Consider the following 21,311-nt stretch of genomic DNA (forward strand, 5'->3'; position numbering starts at 1 on the left):
TGAAGAGTGGTAAGTCGAGCCCTTAAGTTGGCCCAGTTAAGAAACACGCAATCTCCTCAGTGTGACAACATTAATCATCACTGACGTTCTGATGATTAACCAGCCAGAAAATCATTTTCCAAATATCTATACCTACGTTATTGTGTTTATTCCAACCCAGTCGCGTCACTTTATGAAACTTAAAGGTTTAAACCTTAAACCTAAGGCGAACACGAGGTTGGTGTGGGAACTCAGCAAATCCAAATCGGTTGGTCTGGTGGAGGCACGAAGATTATCCCTCCTGTAAATATGTTTATGGTCCAGTTTACTCACGGGGAGTAAAGGGTTTATCCATACAGCTCACTTCAGGATTACAAACGGTATAAATACTGGAAGCGCTCCACTCTCTGTTCAGTCTGTGCCAGCTCTCGCTGTACGGTTACGCGCGGATCACGGACACCCAGACAAGTTTCATCTCGTTGTTTAAAAAGAGACTGACACGAAGTCAGACAGGAAATTGTTAGCGCAGCACTCTTAGCTTTCCTGCGAAACTTTCTGGGAATAATCAGGACTATGTCTGTGGTGAGCGCAGTGCGTTTCCTGAAGCCTCTCCACATGCGCTCTCCGGTGCCTCAGGGCCGCCGCCACACGCTGCCGGCCAGCGAGTTCCGCTCCCTCAGCCCGGAAGATGCCATCAGTGTGTTCGAGATTGAAAGAGAAGGTAAGCAGACTCTTTGTAACTTACGTTACATAGCAACGGTGCTTTTAAATACCTGCCTGAATTTCTTCAGAGGACGCGCGTATTTATGCAGATTTACGCACGCGAAGCGTCTTTTAAGAAAACTGCGGGCAGAGATTCTCAGCTAACACAGATTTTATTTATGTTCTCCGACTGAATAGAAAGCTCTCTACAAACCTGAGCCATCACTGATTTTATTCACGGGCAGTTTCTCTTCAGTTAACTGTCCTGTACACTTTCCTTGTGCTTGGCAGTCAGTACATTTAGGGAACATCACGCTCAGCTTCTTTAACATCCTGCACAACTAATAAAACTGTCTGATTTTGGCAACCGTGACCCTTATCTTCTTCCTCCTCCTCCTCCTCACACAGCTTTCATCTCTGTCTCCGGTGAGTGTCCACTCCACCTGGACGAGGTGCGTCACTTCCTTACTCTGTGTCCTGAGCTGTCTCTTGGCTGGTTCGAGGAGGGACGGCTGGTGGCTTTTATCATCGGCTCACTGTGGGACCAGGAGAGGCTTACCACGGTAAGACGGAGCGGAAGACACCTGGACAGTGATTTATCTCCGGTTGAGAGACGAGCAAAGATTCAACACAGATTAAGAGAGGCGCTTCAAGTGCATAAAATTCAGTGGATGGTGATAAATCTTACCGACATACGAGTTTAGTGCCAACCGAAGAGAGAACAACAATAATCATGGAAGCTGCCTGACAATTTCTTTTAAGCCTGCAGCAGTACGAGTTTTAAGTTTCCACCTAGCAGAAACTGATCTTAAATTTCTTCATGATGACACAGTTATGTGAATCCAACCAAGAATGAAAGACTGTGTTTGCTATAAACATTTAATATTCGAGGACTGCAGGCTGGAGTCAACATGTAGCTGATATATTTTCAAAATATTTTAGTTTTTGAAATAACAAACTGCAGCTTTTAATCCCAAATAAAATCATCATTATCATTCAAGAGTTTATTCACCATCTTTTAATTCTCATATTTACTTTTCATTCTTTCATCTAAAAGTTATGATGATGAATCCTGCTGAAGTCATTTTAACTCCAATATGAAATTATTTTTAATGAAACCAGAGTAATTTAAACTTGAGCACTTCATTTAGCTCTTTTAAGCTTTAAATATTTCTGTGGGTACCCAGCAGGATGTTTTACTTCTACTGACAGCTCTCCTCTTCCTCTCCAGGACGCCCTTACGCTCCACAAGCCTCACGGGACCACCGTTCACATCCACGTTTTGGCCGTCCACCGGACCTTCCGCCAGCAGGGAAAAGGCTCCATCCTGATGTGGCGTTACCTGCAGTACCTCCGCTGCCTGCCCTACGTCCGCCGTGCCGTGCTCATGTGCGAGGACTTCCTGGTCCCCTTCTACCAGAAGTCAGGCTTCAAAGTGCTAGGCCCCAGCAACATCACAGTGGGGCCCCTTAACTTCACAGAGATGTTCTACCCCGTGAGGGGCCACGCCTTCATGCGGCGCAACAGTGGCTGCTGAAGACACAGAGACTCGATGTGGATTCTCTATAGCTGTGAAAGGAGGTGAAGACCCCTGAGAAACGGGGAACAGGGGGCACGTGATAAGCGGTGCAGTGAGTGTTTGTGATCATCGCTGTCTGTGAGTGAAGCCTGTTTGTTTGGCAGGAAGTGAGGTGTGAATTCTGACTCGGAGTCTGCAGAGAGCCAAAAACAGAGAGATGTCGACAGCAGCGGTTTGCAAAAGTGTCCTGAAAGTAAGATTTGATTTGCATTTTAGTGAGTTCGTTACACAAAAACCAAAATCCCAAATCTTTATTTTGATAAACGCTGGACATTTATTAATTGTGTCCAACAGAACTGCTGCCTTCTTTATTTATTTCTTTTCTTCTTTTTTTAAACAGTGAGGACAAGTTTAATTAAAACTAATTCCTTTAGTAATTCTCCAATAATATGTAACAGCTGTACAGTTAAAATGACAAAGGAGGGATATCAGCAACGCTAAATATTAACATTTAATTTATATTAAGACTTCAGTGATCCCGTGACTGACCGTTTATAAATCGGACGTGTGGCACTTTAAAAGTCTGTCTTCTTTATGGTCTTGTCAATTTTTTCTTGTAGACAGCCACCATTTTTGCCTCGGAGTCTTAAATCAAGACAAACTCATTTTTACACTGTTTTGTTCTAATAAAAATTTTATTTTCTAACCTCTCTGTCTTCATATGTTATTTACATTTTTAATTACTGCTGAACATGAAAGGGGGATGTTCATTTTTACATTTGTCTGGGCTTGCTGAGGACCAAAGTGTCTGAAAAACTGACATTTAAAGTTTGTTCTTGACCGAAGAAAACAGCAACCGAGGAAACATATCTGAAGCTTTCAGCCTTCAATAAATGTCAAACTCATTTTACGACAAAGACCATATACAACCAAGTGACGACTGAAACTCCACTTTCTGTCAGTGTAAAGATACTTAACTACACATTTAATCTCTGTGATATCTTAAACAACAGGAACTTTCTCTTATTTAATTGTTAATCTATCACTTAGTTGTAGTATAAATGGCTGTGGGGGAGGTCTATCAGTAGAAAAAGATGTAAAATGTATAAAAATTATAGTTAAAAAAGGTCCAAAAATGTACACTCTCCTTCATATTTTCCAAAGCTGTCCTGCAGGCCAGATTGGAGTCCTTGCCAGGCCAATACTGTCCCCCTGCACTAATATATAAAAATAAAAAAAATCAAGTGATCTCTATAAGTCTTCCTTTTCTCCACATACATCTACAGCAGTTCATATGATGGGTGTATTGCTGGGGAGTAAGTGCAGTCAGGTTTGGGAAAACATGAAATCAAACTACTCACAAACGTATTGTTGACAGTGTAATGTATTTTCACATGGTTGCTTCAATACACATAATTTCACATATAACAGTACCGTGAACATCTCCTCTAATTAATTTTAGCATTCCCCTTTTGTTCCAATAAATAGGGGGGGAAAAAAAGTGACATTATTTGGTCCCGATGCACATGCAGCTGGCCGTACAGCTGCTGCATACAGACATGATGGTGGAAGTGGCTTGTTGTGTTTCATGTTAAACATTCAGATGCGCACACGTCAAAAGGCACAGTAAAGGTTTCCTTAAAAAAAAAAAAAGAAGAAGAAGAGGAAAGAAGAGAGGTGGATGTCTTTGTTCACACTTTACCCATCAAATGCACGAGGGTATGTCTGTATGAGTCCTGTGGCTCCAGCAATGCGAAAAACAGTGAGGCAAAAACTCAAAACATCTGAAGCATCCAACAAGAGACCTACTCTGGATGCTTTTGTGTTGTCTTAAACGCAGGATTATCCGTCAGTCAGTCCTATAGACTAACTCACGTAATCTCATAATCACTCAGTAACTAAACTCACATAATCCTCCACACAACGGTCAATATTGTGGTTCTAACAGTCCGGGTCAACTCAAATAAGAACCCCGAACAACAACAACACCCGTGATGGGGAATCAGTTTCACTTCAGGCTGTCGGGCCTCTGAAACATGTCGTTTCCAAATCTGCCATCAGCTGCATGTGTGCAGAGAAGTTTGTCCAGGTTTGAAATCATTTCAGAACATTACCGAGTGAAAATGAGAGGACGACACATTTTACGGTGCATTTCAACAACGTTTCAGTACCTGGGCAAAACATGGAGGCGGTCCCGTGAGGCTGACTGTTTCACAGAGTTGGAAATGTAGTACAAATCTTAATTTGATCTGAGAAAAGCAGCCCATGAGATCATTGCTAAATAAATACCCTTTTCTTGTGTCCATTTTTTTTCACAGATTAAATTTAAAAAAACAACAACAAAACACACAAAGGAAAAAAAAAGCAAACAGTTTAGGCACCACTGTGTTACCAGACAAATACGATCAAATAGTGATTAAAAAGTAGAGCTCAAGTAAAAATTTGTTCGTGGCATTGGCATACGGAGAAGTGGCTGTAAAAAGATCATGCATACACGAGCTCATAAAAGCAGCATGACAACTTGCTTTGGTAGCTGAGGGTCAAAAAATGTCTGTCATTATTTACAAAGTTGATTACAAGCAGTATTCAAAGGTACAACGAGGCATCTCTGTAAAATGCCTCTGTTTAAGGCAACTAGGTGCTGTAGACTGAAACGTGCCTTAACTGCTGTTAGTACTTGGATCACATCATTTACTTTAGCATAACATTTCACTGCTCCGGAGACTATCAACATGACAAGTGCATACGCGCAATGGGCAAATACAAAAACAAAAAAATACAGCAGCAGACGGCGTCTGTAGTGTTAATCCAGTGTTACCGAAAACAAGGAAGCATCTGAAATGGGCTACAAGATGCTCAATGACCCGCTGTGGTATCGTCGTCCACAGAGTTAAAGGGAAACGACTGTCAGACAGAGTCGTTCAAACCTCCTCCTTCTTTGACTCGGCTTCTTTACTTCAACACGACTCTTCATATACACTGAAGGAGTCTCTCACTCCGTAGATCTTTTGGATCCATCAGCTCTTTGCAGTTTTAATGTCCTGAGTGCCTTTTCCTTTTTTATGTTCATCGGTTAGCAAATTAACATTGCAGGTCGTACCAGACACAGAGGACTAAAAAAGGACTGGATATGTTTTATCGAAGGAGGAAAGTCAGCTGACTTTTGAGGAGGAAGTGATCCAGTTCTGGTTGCATGGAGTTTGAGTAGAAAACAATATTTATTAAAAAAAAAAAAAAAGAGAGAGAGAGAGAGAGAGAGAGAGAGAGAGAGAGAGAGAGAGAGAGAGAGAGAGAGAGAGAGAGAGAGAGAGAGAGAGAGAGAGAGAGAGAGAGAGAGAGAGAGAGAGAGAGAGAGAGAGAGAGAGAGAGAGAGAGAGAGAGAGAGAGAGAGAGAGAGAGAGAGATATTTAAAAGTGCCCACCCAAATGACTGATCACATCATTGGTAGTAGGCCGTCAGCACAGGCAGTTTGATAATTTAGATGTCATCTGTGGCCTCCAGACTAGTTCACCACATGTTCGATGTCGTGGTCTATGTCGTATTTTTCACAAAACTTGTTTGTGATCGGTAAGCAGGTCAGATGCTCCAGCCAGTGGAAGTTAATTGGGTGAATATAAAACCAAACGATGAGGGAAGCGAACAGTCCGACGTAGGCCAATAACGAGACGGCGATGAGGATACGTTTCCGGTACTTGTCGAATGTCCCGAAGGTGACGTAGGGCAAAAAGGCAAACGAGAGCAGCAGGCCGCTGAGGAAACCGAAGATGTGGGCGATGTTGTCGATCCACGGCAGAAGGCCACACAGGAAGAGGAAGAGCACGATGCACGACAGTTTAGAAAAGGCTTTCCAGGGCTTCTCCAGCATCTGCCAACCCTGAAACAGCTCAACAAAGAGGCAAGCGAGGAGCCCAAACTGAGACCCCGCTGGACCCACCTGTCAGGAGAGAGAGAGAGAGAAAAAAAACAAGTTACACAGGAACTAAAGAGGATTCCTCCAGCATGCACGCGGCTTCACACAGTGTGCACAGAAAACCTAAGCGCCTGACTCAGCACTGGACCAACGCATGATAAGCATCAGGTGCTTTTAGTGTGTCCTGGAAATCAAAGGCAGACATCCTGTTAGGGGGCAAACAGGATGTCAGGGTGACTCTAACTGCTCCACTTAATTGGCACATTACACAGGCTCACACATGGTGGTAGTAGTGGTGGTAGTGGTGGGTGGGAGAGGGGCGGACAACTCCTGGAACAACTTTCCAGGAGTTGTCAGAACAGAAAAACAGAAAAAATAAAAACACATTTTAATAAGATGATTTGTCAAACTATGTTATTTGCAGAGGAAACCATTAAAGTGAACTGTGTTTGTTTAAATGTGAAGCAGGTCTCTGAATTAATCAGTGATTTAACAACAGCAAATAAAGTGCAACAACCAGTTAGCTCGCTGACAGACAGACCAGGCAGACGCGCCGTTTAGGCCCAGAGCAGCAAAGATTTAACCTGATTACCGAATCCTGGCAGCAAGTACCAGGATAGTATTTTAAGTAACAATTATTTAAATCGACTCATTATGAGTCACACTAAGAGGCTTAATGCAGTGTAAACTGTAGTTACTTTAAGTAAGGTAAGGATAAAAACTCACCAGCATCTCTCATAAATTATTCTTTAAAGCAAAGCAGACAGAGGTTCAGAGAAGTTTCTAAGTGACTCTCAGCGCATCCACACTGAAGCTTCCTAACTGTAATGCAGGTTTAGTTGTGCACAGATTATCTTATGTTAAAGATCCAGTTCTGTGGAAGATGTGCAGTATGAGCCCAGGGTCACGCAGTAAAGGTGAGCAGATTAAGGTGACGTCAAAGCTTGGCCTGGTGAGAGGCAGATGGCTAATCGGCAAAGACATTAAACACCCACAAACATTTTTTAAAAAAAGAAAAAAAGTGCACTCCACCCACACGCCCCACACACGCAGGCTGACACGCTCCTCACACGAGTCGTCGTCACTCGCCATTGGTTAAGACCGACAACACCGGGGCTGGAACAGGAACTGAGAGGATGTCTTAGTTAACCGAAGTGAGGATGTGCCAATCTGAAGTGGGGAATGTGCTCACAGATATCCCACTTCCCTTATTTCAGATTCAGATTAAAATCCTATTTTTTGCTCCTTTAAGAAAAACGAGCTGCCGTGAATTTTAAACTCACACTGTTCTGGTTTCTACATTAATTTGACACAAACAGTCAGAGTCAAAGTGACTGATACAAACCCCTCATTCAGAATTAACCTGCTCACTGCTCTCAAACTGAATCAGAAGCTTTGTGTGTTCCCGTATGACTCTCTCATAATTACCTAAATGTTTTTGTACAAATAATTTAATGAATTATATTAAGAAGTGTTCTGGCAGACAGACACTCCTCTCCAATTCCTCCTTGAAAGTAACGTATATAATCTCCAGGTATCCCTTTATATTTCTCCAGAAACCACTCTTCAAATTCTTTCACTCAAATACCAAGATAAAGAAGAAAACTCACCGACGTCTCACTGTCAACAAGCTGACTTTTGCACTGTTTGGATTGTTTTTCCTGTTGTTTAAAGCTTTTAGGTTTCACATGCTCACAGTGTCAGGATTTAATTAATTCTAAAATGTCAAGTCTATTAAAGTCTCTGAGCGTGAACAGCTTTAATCTAACTGAAGGCAGGTAAATGCGTTGTAATAACTCCACAGTGAATTACTTCTATACTGTTAAGCAGCAGGACAGGAAGCACCTAAAACGGAGCCAAACAAAAGTTTAAAACTGAAACAAAAACTCAAGATAATATATAAACAGTGGACATAATATTAGTCAATCTGACTCTATTTGTTACTGTAAAAGCAATAAAAACATAGTTTTAAAAAGTTATCCGTTTTAAAGACACCAAACCCCAAAACATGAAAGTCGGGTCGAGAACTGATTTTTTTTAAAGCATCCAACCTGAGCAGGTGCACCTACTGAAGTACAGTGTTGGGGAGTAACGGAATACATGTACCGCCGTTACGTATTTAAAATACAAAATATGAGTAACTGTATTCCGTTACAGTTACCGTTTAAAAAGGTGGTATTTAGAATACAGTTACTTTGTTGAAATAAATGGATTACACGGCGGTACTTCCCTGTTTCATATTGTCGCGGGTCAGGATTGTTTGGGTTTGTTTGACAGCTATGTTCTGTTGTTCCAGGCGGCAGCGTTACGGTTGCCATGGTTACCGGGTGACGCTCTCTCTCTGCGTGTTTCCTGGGTGAGAGAGCGCCTGTTGTTGTTGTGCTAAGCTAATAGGCAGAATGCTACAGGTATAGCTCTAAAGAATGTAGCATCATAGGCAGCGTAGTCCGTGCTGCAGGGAGAATGGACTGCCATACCCGTTATGTGTCTATGAGCGCGAGGAGGGAGGAAAAGGAAAAGTACGAGCTGTTATCGAGCAAAAAACGGGAGCTGGAAGCATGTAAATATAATAATAACCACTGCAGCCAAGAAGAGTGCCTGACGAGCCCAGTTGTAAGTAAGCTATTAAGACTCGTCTATACACCGTGTTTGTGTTTTCCTCCAAAAACAATAAGTTCTGTTGGAGCAGCTTTTCAATGCCTCTCTGTCTCTCGCAAGCAAAGTTGACCCAGACAACAAAGTAAAGCTATTTTTCGGCTACGAGCCTGACACAGAACCCACCGTATTAGCCAGAGGTCCCTTTACTACGGTTCGGAGCCGCGGACTTTCAGTAACAGTAATAAATCACAGCAATAGTACATTCACGTAGTTGTAAACAGCATGATAATATATTAAGTAATCCAAAGTATTCAGAATACGTTACTCTCATTGAGTACGTTACAGAATACATTTTGGGGCATGTATTCTGTAATCTGTAATGGATTACATTTTAAAAGTAACCTTCCCAACACTGCTGAAGTATATCAAAGCCTTTTAATTTAACTGGTGGTGGTCAGAGGGCCCGGTGGCGCCAGTGTCCGGCAGCCTCGCCTCTGTCAGTGCGCCCCAGGGTGGCTGTGGCTACACTGTAGCTTGCCATCACCAATGTGTGAATGTGTGTGTGAATGGGTGGATAATTGTGTATAGTGTAAAGCGCTTTGGGGTCCTTAGGACCAAGTAAAGCGCTATACAAATACAGACCATTTACCATTTAATGTAACTTAAACTGCTTGAAGATGTTTTCTGGCTCCTAAGAAAAAAAATGTTGTGGTTGTAAATGTAAAAGGAGGAGGAAGGTATGGTCAACATACTTTATGTTGTATGCAGCACTTTTACATTTAGCGTACCCTGCACTGGTGGTTAGCAAAGAGACGTTTGACTGACATTATCAAATAATAAATATTCATGTTTGCTCGTCTCTCTGCAGAGCTTAATGAACTGAAACTAAAGTTGTTCCTTCACAAATCCGTAGAGCTCCTTTACTTGTGAAAACTATTATTTCCAGTCACAGCTGCTGTTTGAGCCATTTTTGCTAAAGCCACAGGGGCTCCTTAATTCAACAGTAAAGGGATAATCCACTTAAATCGCCTCCTTAAGTGGCCTCACTGCATGTGCTTCCTCTGGTTATTCCTGGTGCGCGAAGACATGTGAGCTGGTCACTGATATTTATAACTATAGTAATTATCAGGTAAAAACAACTGGAGCTCGCTTATAAAATCAAGCCATCGTGTACGTAAATGTGTTACATGTTGGTCTCTTTATACATTAAAACGGTCCCCTCTATCAGTGAGGAACTGTTTCGTGTGTGTGTGTGTGTGTGTGTGTGTGTGTGTGTGTGTGTGTGTGTGTGTGTGTGTGTGTGTGTGTGTGTGTGTGTGTGTGTGTGTGTGTGTGTGTGTGTGTGTGTGTGTGTGTGTGTGTGTCAGGATGGACCTGTTCAGAAACGTGTGGACCAGGTCTGGTCTCTGCAACAATCGTCTTTGTTTAAAAGGAAAAACATGAAATCCCATTCACTAAGTACCACAGCAGTGGCCTTTGTTAACCCGCACAATGGCATTAGGCTAATCTCTTAAAGGGGAAACTGGACTATATAGATACATTCAGAAGAAAGCAGGCTTGCTGGTAAATAGCCCCCCCAGCGTTTATTCATTTGTTGTTGAGGTTTTTTTTTTTTTTTTTGCAAAAATGACAATCACTTAAAGTAGTGACCATAGTAGTGTTACTCGTTTAAAAAAAAAAAAAAAAAAAGAGTGAAACACTACTGTTTTGGGCGAGATCTGCTTTCCTCCTTGTAAATATTTACGTGTATGAAATTCAACCACATCGGCTGATTTAATCTAATATTTTCTGGTTGTTGTTTTTTTTACAAAGAATAAGGCAGACAACAAAGGAACAGCATCAACTATTTAGAGCATTTTAAAACAACATACAGACATCAGTTAACATAACATGTAGCTGCAGCTGATTCAGCAACTATTTTCTATCTCACACTTGATCTTGTGTGAGGATTGCCTCAACTTTCCATCAGCGCATCCAGCAGTACGCTGTGGATGGCATCTACCACGGTTATATGGAACATAACTGTGAATAATGGGTCACCTTTCTTTCTTCATCCCTGCACAGTCATAACTGACTACCCTGCTGGTTGCTGTGCTGTTACTTGTCACTGAAATGTTGGGAGCGCTGTGACACGTCTTTCTTGGATGCTTTATGCTCGGTTTGGTGGCGCTGCTGCTTTCGCAGTAAAGTCGTCTCATGTGCTGTTTACCCAAGTTTGGTTTCTCCAGGCACTTCCACAGTTAATACCACAAGTGTTTCCTGCACCCCTCTAAACCTCTAGACTGAGATGGTCAATTCTGCTCCAATAATCCCCAACAGGAGAAACCCTCATCCAGTGAGTGAACTCAACTAAGCTGAGCTAAGCCACAGAGTTTAAACAGCAGGCACAGAAACTGCAATTCAAATAAGAGTGTAACACAAAACTAACGAGAGCTGGAGCTCACACAGGTGACATTTAGACCTGAACTCACAGATTATAGTGTAGCGAGAAATACATGAAGTGAAACAGCATGACGGTTTCTCCCTTTAGATAATTTGGGGGGTAAATGAGGAAGAAAGCACATAAGTATATACAATCTCTGATTTTACATCGCAGATATTTGACTGTGTGACAGTACCTGTGTGTGTCAAGTGTGAGTGCTTAATCAACAGAAGTACATCCAATCCAATCTGCAACTCAGATATGTTGGTGTTTAGAACAAAGTGTGTGAAAAGCTGTTTTTTCTTTCTTCAGCATCGTGTCCAAGGACACACTGTCATGTGGGCTGGATCGAACCAGACCTTCTATTTAGTGGGCGATTTGCTCCTGAGCCCCGAGTGCCCCACATATACAGACTTAACAGATTAAACAGAGTTTCCTTATAGCAGATATGACTGGAATATTCACTTACCAAGGACACTTAACTTAAGGTTTAACATAAACTTTCAGACAAATGAATTTAAAAAGCTGAAGTGCACAAAACTTCACATCCTGTGTGTCTTGAAACTTTCAGAGAAAAAAAAGTGTATTAATGTGTATTTACATATATGTGACGAACTCACCTCGGCTCTGTAGGGCAGGAAGAGGGCAGAGGCGAGGTTACCAGTGATGCCACTCAACATGTAAATGATAGAGATGCGAAGCCAACCTGCCAGCTTCTCCAGGTCCCTCAGTATGGTCATCTGGAACACTACGGACACCACGCAGTGTAAAAGCCTACACACACACGAACAAAGGTTATCACTGGTAACTAAAACTCCTTTCCACCACTGCATTATCACAAATATGTATTTAGGATGTTTTGTTTTTTTCCCCCATTAAGCTCCTTTGGCTTGTTTGCTCGCCTGCTTTTAAAGGGTTACATCTGAGGGAAATCTCTTGTGCCTGCCTGGTATTAGCCTTACAGTTCTCATGTGAGCGAACTTCTCACAAGCACTGGGTCCTCATTTAGAAAGGTTTCATTAGTTTTGAATCCTCAAGGATGCTGACACAGTGAAACCGCATTAAGTAATCACTCATAGCAAATTAATGAAGCAGTTCATTGACTGTGTAAAAGGCTTTGTCATGGCATATTACACAGTCTCACAATATATCATCAATGCTACATTCAGCTGAAATAGCTCATTCATAGATACATGTGTCAGAAATTAAAAGATCTGTGCAACATAGCCATAAAACATGACCACAGGAAAAATTAATCTTTGTCTTAGGACGTTGCTGCAGGGGGAAGTGCGTACCCAGCATGTAGGAAGAGAGAGAGCCAGAGACGGTAGACCTGATCGGGAACGTCAGGATTAAGGAAGGGCAGCAAGCCGCACACATCATCCAGACAGTGGACCTGTGTAACAACACTGCAGTCAGAAACGTACTAAAGAAAAAGACACACACACACTCATCATCATGCACACACAATACCTGTGAGCAGAGGGTGGCTTCCTCATGGAAGTAACCATGCATGAAAGTGCAATACTCTCTGGTTGCGATTTCACATCTACAAATAAATACATAAATAAATCAAATTTTATTTATTTATTTTTTTTAAACAGATGACCTCAGAGTAGCAAAGCGCTTTAGAAAACACATGTTTCACACCTGCCCTTAGTTCCTATGCAGCAGGGCCGTCCTTTGATGTTACAGTCCATGTGTCTGTAGCCTGTGTGACTCCACTTCTTTGGATATGTACAGATCTGACAGCAGCACAGGTAAAACCAAAAAGTAAAAGTAAAATTAATATAAAATGTGGTTCAGATGCAAGTGAACACAGAGTAGCAACAGAAATATGAAGAATGAACGAGGCAGCGGTGGCCCCTCACCGGCCACGTGGTGATGTCATCCTTCCATAAATGAGGCTCTGCAGAGGCAGGCTCCTCACATATTCTGTTCACAACAAGAAAGGCATCAAAGTGGTCAAAAGCTGCTGAGTCTTTAATGACACACTTTAATTAAGCTTCATATCCTCACCTGGGGTCCTGGTGACAGACAGAACCGGACGACCTACTGATGTTTTCCATTTGTTCATTGTCCCATTTAATAAAGGTGGCCAGCGTCTCCTGCATCAAGTTATTATATATTTATATTATTATAAATATTTAAGGCAGTTTTCTTTCTCATTTACCAAGCACAGCAAAGAAATGAAAAAACTGATTATGTTTCTTTTTTACTGCACACCCAAAACTGCATCTAAAGGGGAAAAGTTCAAGAGCACAGCAAAGACACTGAATGATTAGCATGAGTGTTTAAGTGATTACATGCTTAAAGATTATAAACTCATGTGCACAGGTATGTGTACATTATCACGTACAGAGCAGCCGGAGCTGAGGGTCTGCACACATCCAGAGTTGTCATTCTGAACGCAGCAGCCAGAATCTTTCTCGAGCTCTCTGGCCTTCTTGATCAGGCTGACGATTTGTGCATCCCGACGGATGCAGGGGGAGAATTTTGCCCCCAGGTGGATGAGGTCTTCCTAAAAATTGATGGAAATGATTTTAAATATTAAAACAAATGTGGTAACACACATGCTAAACACAGATTAAGATGATAAAGAAATAAACTGGTGCCTGTCTATCTTTTAAATACACTATTTTCCCAAAGGTATTTACTCCTGTATCCAAATGTTGATGTTGGCTCTGTTCATCTGGACGTAGCGTTTTTAGTGGGGGAGACGTTTCGTCGCTCATCCAAGTGACTTTTTCAGTCTCAGCTGACTGCAGCTTCCCTCAACCTTATGAACAGTAAATTTGCACAATGACTGAACGTAGCACCACTGAGGGAACAATGGGCTGTGAGGTCAGTTCCTTGATCATTAATATGAAAATTGTCATGACCATTGATCAACAACCACTGATCAAACCCTGTTGATCAAAGACCACTGATCATTGATCAAAGACCACTGATCATTGATCAAGGACCACTGATCAAAGGCCATGCGTACCATTCACAGAAAGTTGGGAAATGGCTGCAATCACAGCATTGTAAGAAGGTGAAAGATGTACCCTTAGGCCCCCTCCTCGATTCAGAGATGGTCTTTCCCTTTTTACATAAATGGCCTCCTTGACTCAAACCTCCATAATGACATCTCTCACTTTCTCAACAAAATCCAAGGTGTTCTGGATGTGGTGTTCACAGCTGTTTACAAACGGGTTGAGGAGATCGAAGCCAGAAACTTTGAGATGTTATAGGTGACTGAGTTGATCATTCAGACAATTAGTCTTAGAGTTAAACCCTGTTTATTTATCTTGGGTAAACCATACAGACTTGGTGTAGATTCACCTGGGTAAAACCTGTGGTATGAGATCCCGTCAATACCATTGTCTCATTCTAACTGCATCAGACAATCTATCACCCTCTTCCTGTAACCACTTCCTGGGTCTCGTTTCAGGGGCTTGTAAGTATTTTTGTCACTGAGCAGTGACAAAATTTTCTCATGATATTCTTCCTGGTTTAGCAAAACCGTGCACTTATCCTTGTCTGCTGGAAGGATGATAATTGTAAGAGCCAATTAAAGGTTAATTTTATTGGTACTGGTAAAATGATTAGAGGAGAAATATACATGTTTGATGTTAAGAATATAATTTCTAGTTAATTTTAAAATACTGTTTTGTTAAAGGTATAGAATATGTGCGACATTCTAATGCGCTTTTTAGTATTTTGGGCTTCCGGCACACTGTACAATACACTACATTATGTAGTTGAGGAGTCGGATAAGCTGGAAGCAACACAGTTTTTTGACCGAGTCTTGCCATGTAAATTAAAAGTTTCAATAAACATATATTTTGCAAGAAAAGTACCTGGACTTGCTCGCGTTTCAAATGCATGTTGCCGGACTGACTCCTAAAGGTGGTACAGAAGAGTGAAATAGAGACGGAGTGCCGCCACTACAATAATGTTATTGTCATTACTAAGAAAGGTCCATAAAGTCATGGATGAGCAAGTGTAGAAGAGACTGACTGTCTTAATCTCAACCCAAGTTCATATGGGTGTGAAGGCAGACGAGTGGATACTTTTGGCAACATAGTGTTTGTGCTCATGCATTCAAACATAGAAGTTCCGTTATTTTTCTTAATAAATTACTAAAACCGGTCAGCTCAGCCTCCATTTAAACAATTTACTCTCACAACTGAAATGATCAATTTTAAATGCAGAAAATAAATTGACATTTTTAGGCTTGTAACTTAATAAATGCAGTAAATCATCACTGATAAAACATGAAGTGAGAAAATAAAGTAAATGCACTGGAGGAGGGCAGAAGTGTCCCACCTGAAAACACAGCAAACCTAAACTTCACACCAAAGTGGGAGTTCCCTTTAGCTGTGCTAGTATCATACATTCTGGCTGTGCTCATTTTACCATATCGACCATTTTTGGGAGCTGTTCCCTTAGGTTTTGCACATCTAGACAAACATCCAAAGCCGTTCTAAGCACATTAATAATACAGCTAAACTTACAGAGCTTGGACCAATCCAGAAGTTCTGTTGTTGGACATACTTAACACTCTCATAAATGCCTTTGTTCTTCAGCACCTACAGAGGGCAGCAGAGCATCACAGTTTACAAATGAGTCTGATCAAGGACTTCTGAGTATTAGCTTGCACAGTAATGCACTGTTTATTAAACATCTCTTTCTGTGAGTTTTAGGACACAAATACAGCAACTAAAAAGTTGGTAATATATTTACATTGAGTGTTCAAGAGCAAAAAAAGGAATTCTGATTTCAATACTGAGTTACACTACGAAATGTTAACCTTCAATTTTCACACTGATATGAAACCTGTCGTGTCAAAAAGTATATTTTCTTCTTTTAAATATTGCTCCAAATTAATCTGTGAGCTATATACTTACCAGCTCAGTTGTCGAATGTTGTGCAAACCCAACAGGGGCAAACCCATACGTGCAGCAGGCCAGCAATGTGATAACGATGTGGACAAATGTAATCCAGTAGGTAAAATAGGGTCTGAAATCATGCACACCACAAAACAGTGCTGTGAATCGAGTAACAGCTAAAACAAAGACTAACCAATAAATACTTTCAGCACTTTGTCAGCCTAATTAATTATCTCTCTCTGAATTGTGTTATGTTGATTTAAATCAAGCAAATAATTCACTTGTATATATGCACAGTGCTCATTCCCAACCTGTGGCTGTGGAAGTCGTCCAGCTGCTTCTGGACGTTGCTGCTAATGCTTCGTCGATACTGTCGGTTTAGCCATTTCCCCACAACTCCCAAACCATACTGACGTTTTTGCTTGTCAAACGCAAAGTGCTTCACTTGGGAGGCAATGCGACGTCCGCGACGCGGTTGAGCCATTTCGTGGAATAGGGTTGGCGTTTTAGGCGCCTGTGAGAAATCCTTACTGGGACTGAGAGGAAGACAGGTATGCAAGACAGAGAAAGAATTTGGGTTAAAAAGGAAAAAAACAAAACAAAACAAAACAAAACACAACGTGTGCAATTCAGAGACTTTGGTTGAGTATTTATATTTACTCACAGGCTGGAAGGTTGCTCGCAGGGAGCAAAAGAGGCAGACAAGGGGGGCGACTCAAAGACATCATCGGCCATGGAATATAACTCATCACGGACATCACCCTGTACAGAGGTAACGCAGGACACAGAGGACAAAAAGAGAGGGCAGTAATTAAAGTGTAGTCACATGTTATGTGTTGCTGTACGGGACACACGAACAGCGAGGAAGACAGGAGGACAAACAAAGAATACAGTCACGGAAAAAAATGAAGGCTGAGAGAAGAAGCAGGTAAACAATGACAATCGAATGAAAACATAGAATTTTGTCAAAGAGAGTAAAAGCAAGGAAAGAAACTGCTGCAAAGATCCGGGTGCCAAATGGGTGGTAGCGAGAGCTGCTGCTGACCTTACTGAAGAAGAGCGACTCAGATGCATCTGCAGAATCCACAGTGTCCTCGTCCATCCAGCTGGGCCTGACAAAGCTCTTCCTGGGGAAACTGCGACCAGCCTGTGGGCCTGCCAAGCTGCTGCGACCCTGAACAACAAACACGCCACATGACATGCGGTTCCTCAAGTGCATAAAAAAGGAGAGATTTTAATGATGCTAATAATGATAAAAACAATAAATGCTGGCATTCACTGTCATTTTATTGAAAGGGAATGGCTAAAAAGCATGCAAACACAGAGGAAACATTAAAGGCCGGGATTCGAACCAGTGCTCTTGCCACTCTGCTTTTCATTTCCACCCACCCTCAGCAGGTTGGACGCAGCTCTGATGCTCATGCGGGCGACGGACTCTCGCTTTCGTTTGGGGAAGCGACTGTACCCGGAGCGCTGGCTGGTGAAGGACATGAGTGAAGCGACGCCTGGTGTGACCGGACCCCCTTGAGCTGTTTGAGGTGTTCTTGGAGAGCGGCTGTCCAACTCATCCTGGCAGCGGAAGGCTCGCCCTCGTGCCAAGGGGTCCACAATCTAGCAGAAAGAGAGATTAGGGTCAGCCTGATAAAAAAAAATACTTCACTGTGACAGTCACGTGAACTTGAACTGGTAAGCATCTTTACATATTCCTACTGTGCAGACGTTGAAGAAGAAGAAGCACTCTGTGGGTGAGCATGACAGGATCATATTTATAACTTACAAACTTCACAGTACTGACACTGGGAGAGAGAGAACTGCTTTATGTGTTTGTGTAAACGTACATATATGTAGCAAAGAGGGAATGATGGTAGGTGTGTGTATAGATGACAGAGAACAGGATGCGTGAGGCAGTGTATAGATGACAGAACAAAAAGATGAACAAAATAGTAATGTGGAGCAGAACTGTCTGGCACAGACTGAAAGAGAGACATGATTCGTCTGCAGCACAGATGGTCCACGTCTGTAACTATGCAGCACTTTAATACAGTGTCTTCTTGAGAAATCTCTCCACTTCATCAAGTGAAAAAATGCAGGTGGAGAACAAAGAAAAAAAGTTGAGCTTCTTGGCAGTTTAGAAATGGAAAGTCTTAGTAGCTACACACGAAGCCTGCTGTGTGTCATTCTGTTTAGTTTCCTTCAGTACAAAAAGTTTTTCTTTTCTTACAAAAGTAGCAGAATATTAAACAGAAAGTGCATCATGTTTCCTGGATGATGTTCTCCACTCAAGTTAAAATTACCGATAAGGCAGACATTTAAATAAAACTGTAGCATCCTAACAGTAGGTTAACACACTAAGTGACGCTGTCTTTGTATGACGGTATTATACCCTGGGCATCCTGTGGGCAGCTGGTGAATCCAGGCTCTGGTCGATGCTGGTGGCCGTCTCGGGCTCTCTGTACTGGGGCTTCAGCTTGCCATAGCGCTGGCTGCAGTGGCGCAGGCTCTTCCGGTGCCAGACCTGCTGATTAGTCTCACAGTCTTCGCCCACACCGAACCACTGGGCTGTACTCCTGGAGGGACAGAAAGATTGTTCAGCTAAAATAAGATATTCACAAAAATGACCTGAAATGCATATACCATATACCTATTCTTAAAAGCTACATAAACAAGAAATGAAACGAAACATCCAAGTCTTGTTTTTCACCTTATATGGAGAGAGTAGATACTACCACAAAAGAAAAAAATAAACAGCTACATTTATTTATTTACAGACACCAAATTACACAATGCAGCTTTGTTCAAGCTGATGTAGCTTGGGTAACTTTCATATAAGGGAAGTCAAAAGTCACGTATTGTGCACTCTTAAAGACATTAGTGCACTTTATTACCAAACATTAAATGTCTTGACGCTTGCTGCACGCTCAATGACTGGACTCTTAGGACATGTAGTTGATAAATGGGAGTAATTAAATGACTGCAATTAGGATTAAGATTATGAAGAGGAGATTTTTGGATGAATGAATTGTGTGTGCTTGAAAGTTTTAGGTGAATGAACTGCAGGGAACAACACCCAGACTTCTTTGAAATACACTTTAGGGGAGAATGCTTACATACATTTGATTTTTTTTCTGTCTCCCAAAGCTACTTATGGATCCACTGTAGGTCTTTAAAGTGTCACACTTGACTCGGAGACAAAAACAACAGCAGAAGCAGCAGCAGAGCTTACTTTCGGATGCTTTGTGAGAGCGATGTTTGTCTACTAAACTTCTCCCGTCTTTCTCTTGCTGAAAATTCTCCATCTCCATGTCCATCGACGCTCTCTGACACAGAACCGGTCGCTTGAGCACTTGGGGTTTTTTTCAGGGATTGTCGTGGTGGCTAACCAGAAGGAAGGAAGGGAAGAAAATGGTGTCATCAGAAATCTTTGCTGCTATAAAATATATAAGCTATAAAAACTAAATACTATTGCCTGTGCAGGGGGAAAGCCTGTCAAACGATCAGGTTGCAAGTACCTTCATAATTAGGCCATGCTCAATCTCCTTCCAGAGGAGTGAGGACAAATGCCCTCTTTTACACCAGTGGCTCTTAAATGTTATTCAGTTCAATGCTCCAAAAATGTTTGTGCCCCACGTGACAATTTTTAACATCAACAATTTAAAAAGGCATTAAACTCCCCGTTTTTAGCTCCAATAACCCCCCCCCCCCCCCCCCCCAAAAAAACAAAAAACAAAAAACCAAACAAACAAAAAACACACACTCTCTGAAACAAAGCCTTGTTGAGCAGGCTCCAATGGTAACATTGACTCCAATGACAAAAACGTATAAGACTTCCTCTGTAATCATTTTTTCTTAAGATCTAGTTGTTATTACTCTACTTAACTAAAATGCTTTTCATATGTAGTTTTTGTTTTCAGTTTTAGTTCAGAATAATAACACTGCCTCACACATCCTGATTAAGTATTAACTATGGCACATGATGCAGCAAATCAGTACCAAATTTAGGATGATCTAAAATTGTCTTTGTAATGGAAAAGCTAGGAGCATAAATACCTGCAGTGCAAAGCCACAGCACAAATTTACATGTTTATTACACTGCTTGCCCTTTAGAACAGTTTAAATGTGACATGCTCAGTTGAACTCTGAGCACCAACTAATTTGTGTAGCTGAAATGCCTTTGTTTCTGTTGTTAGCATGAGGCCCGCCGTTACAAATATATGGGCTACACAAACTGCCAGATAGTTGTGCCAACAGCCTGCTTGCGAGAGCAAGTGGCAATTACAGAGGCATCGAGGAACACTGTGCTGCTTTAATGTGTTGTAAACTCTTAAAAGTAAAGTACTGCCCATCATCGTTTATTTTCTTCTACTGTGCATCCTGAGTCAAATGATTATTACAAACCATTTATGAAGTAGTCCATCAGCCCATTAATCCATCCATTAATTTTCATAATCGCACAGTGAGTGAAACCGAAAATTGATCTGAACCTCCATGTGAGCTACCCACAAAATATCCAGTCATGTTTTTTGGACCATGTTTATGAAGCAGATTGAGAGGAATGTGCTCTTTACTAACACAAAATGAATAAAAAGCCTTTCTTTGAAGAAATTTGTTCAGTAACGATCACAACACTCAGGCTTTTTTTGGCTCTGTTTTAATTCTGTGTTCATTGGGCTAATCTTTATCTTCGTTTAAATGAAGAACTTTGTGCTATACGCAGGAGTGAGTGATTTACAATGAGTTATTTTACAGGTCACTTTTTAGATTTCGCTACATTACATGTGATGTGAGAGAGTATGGAGCTTGACAGGCCACTAGTAGTAGTAGTAGTAGTACAAGAAAAAAAATAAGCTAAATAATGGTAGAGTAGAGAAGACATTTATACATTTTTTCACACATTTTTCTGGGGAGAAAAAACAAGTTATTTTAAAATTGTATAATTGAGAGAAAAAAACCCATTTTAAACCCTTTGACAACATAAAGAGTATATCAGTATTATGTTTGCCAGTCTGTGCTAATAAGAAAATCACCACACTTTGTGGGTAGTTTGCAGTATTGTAGACCATGTTAACCTAGTGCAGGACAGACTGTAGTGTCCGTGATCAACGTCAGCTCAGATGTAGTAGTCATCAATTTGGATTTCAGCCAGTAACGCTCTTCAGTATCACTTAGCAAATTACACTTTTACTTCGGTTTTTTAGTGGCTAGCCACCGGAAGGCATCCATGATAGTTCATTTAGCATGTACTAATATCTTGTAGAATTCATTCATCATGTTAAATCCACAGAGAGCAGCAAACTTCTGAGACAA

The 21,311-nt window shown here is 41.4% G+C and overlaps 2 protein-coding genes across 2 annotated transcripts in view; one reads left to right on the top strand and one right to left on the bottom strand.

Moving 5' to 3' along the window:
* The first annotated feature begins 156 nt into the window (after window positions 1-156).
* Window positions 157-2,292, top strand: aanat1 (aralkylamine N-acetyltransferase 1). Its single transcript, XM_006787496.3, has 3 exons — window positions 157-700; window positions 1,090-1,244; window positions 1,913-2,292. The coding sequence occupies exons 1-3, from the start codon at window positions 553-555 to the stop codon at window positions 2,216-2,218; spliced, it is 609 nt and encodes a 202-aa protein (XP_006787559.1). The 5' UTR covers window positions 157-552; the 3' UTR covers window positions 2,219-2,292.
* Window positions 2,293-5,596: 3,304 nt separating this feature from the next.
* LOC102777160 (inactive rhomboid protein 2-like) overlaps window positions 5,597-21,311 on the bottom strand; it is a 32,483-nt gene continuing 16,768 nt past the window's right edge. The window contains exons 3-18 of the mRNA XM_006787497.2: window positions 19,231-19,382; window positions 18,391-18,574; window positions 17,397-17,618; window positions 17,053-17,181; window positions 16,672-16,769; window positions 16,319-16,543; window positions 16,026-16,137; window positions 15,633-15,707; window positions 13,490-13,651; window positions 13,150-13,238; window positions 13,002-13,065; window positions 12,781-12,875; window positions 12,604-12,679; window positions 12,426-12,526; window positions 11,751-11,904; window positions 5,597-6,134 (exon numbers count right to left, since the gene is read on the bottom strand). Of these exons, the coding sequence (XP_006787560.1) occupies window positions 5,703-6,134; window positions 11,751-11,904; window positions 12,426-12,526; window positions 12,604-12,679; window positions 12,781-12,875; window positions 13,002-13,065; window positions 13,150-13,238; window positions 13,490-13,651; window positions 15,633-15,707; window positions 16,026-16,137; window positions 16,319-16,543; window positions 16,672-16,769; window positions 17,053-17,181; window positions 17,397-17,618; window positions 18,391-18,574; window positions 19,231-19,382 (2,370 nt within the window). The 3' untranslated portion in view covers window positions 5,597-5,702. The remainder of the gene's footprint in view (window positions 6,135-11,750; window positions 11,905-12,425; window positions 12,527-12,603; window positions 12,680-12,780; window positions 12,876-13,001; window positions 13,066-13,149; window positions 13,239-13,489; window positions 13,652-15,632; window positions 15,708-16,025; window positions 16,138-16,318; window positions 16,544-16,671; window positions 16,770-17,052; window positions 17,182-17,396; window positions 17,619-18,390; window positions 18,575-19,230; window positions 19,383-21,311) is intronic.

The sequence above is a fragment of the Neolamprologus brichardi genome, chromosome 6, assembly GCF_056152115.1.
Source record: "Neolamprologus brichardi isolate AB-2024 chromosome 6, ASM5615211v1, whole genome shotgun sequence".
Lineage (NCBI taxonomy): Eukaryota > Metazoa > Chordata > Actinopteri > Cichliformes > Cichlidae > Neolamprologus > Neolamprologus brichardi.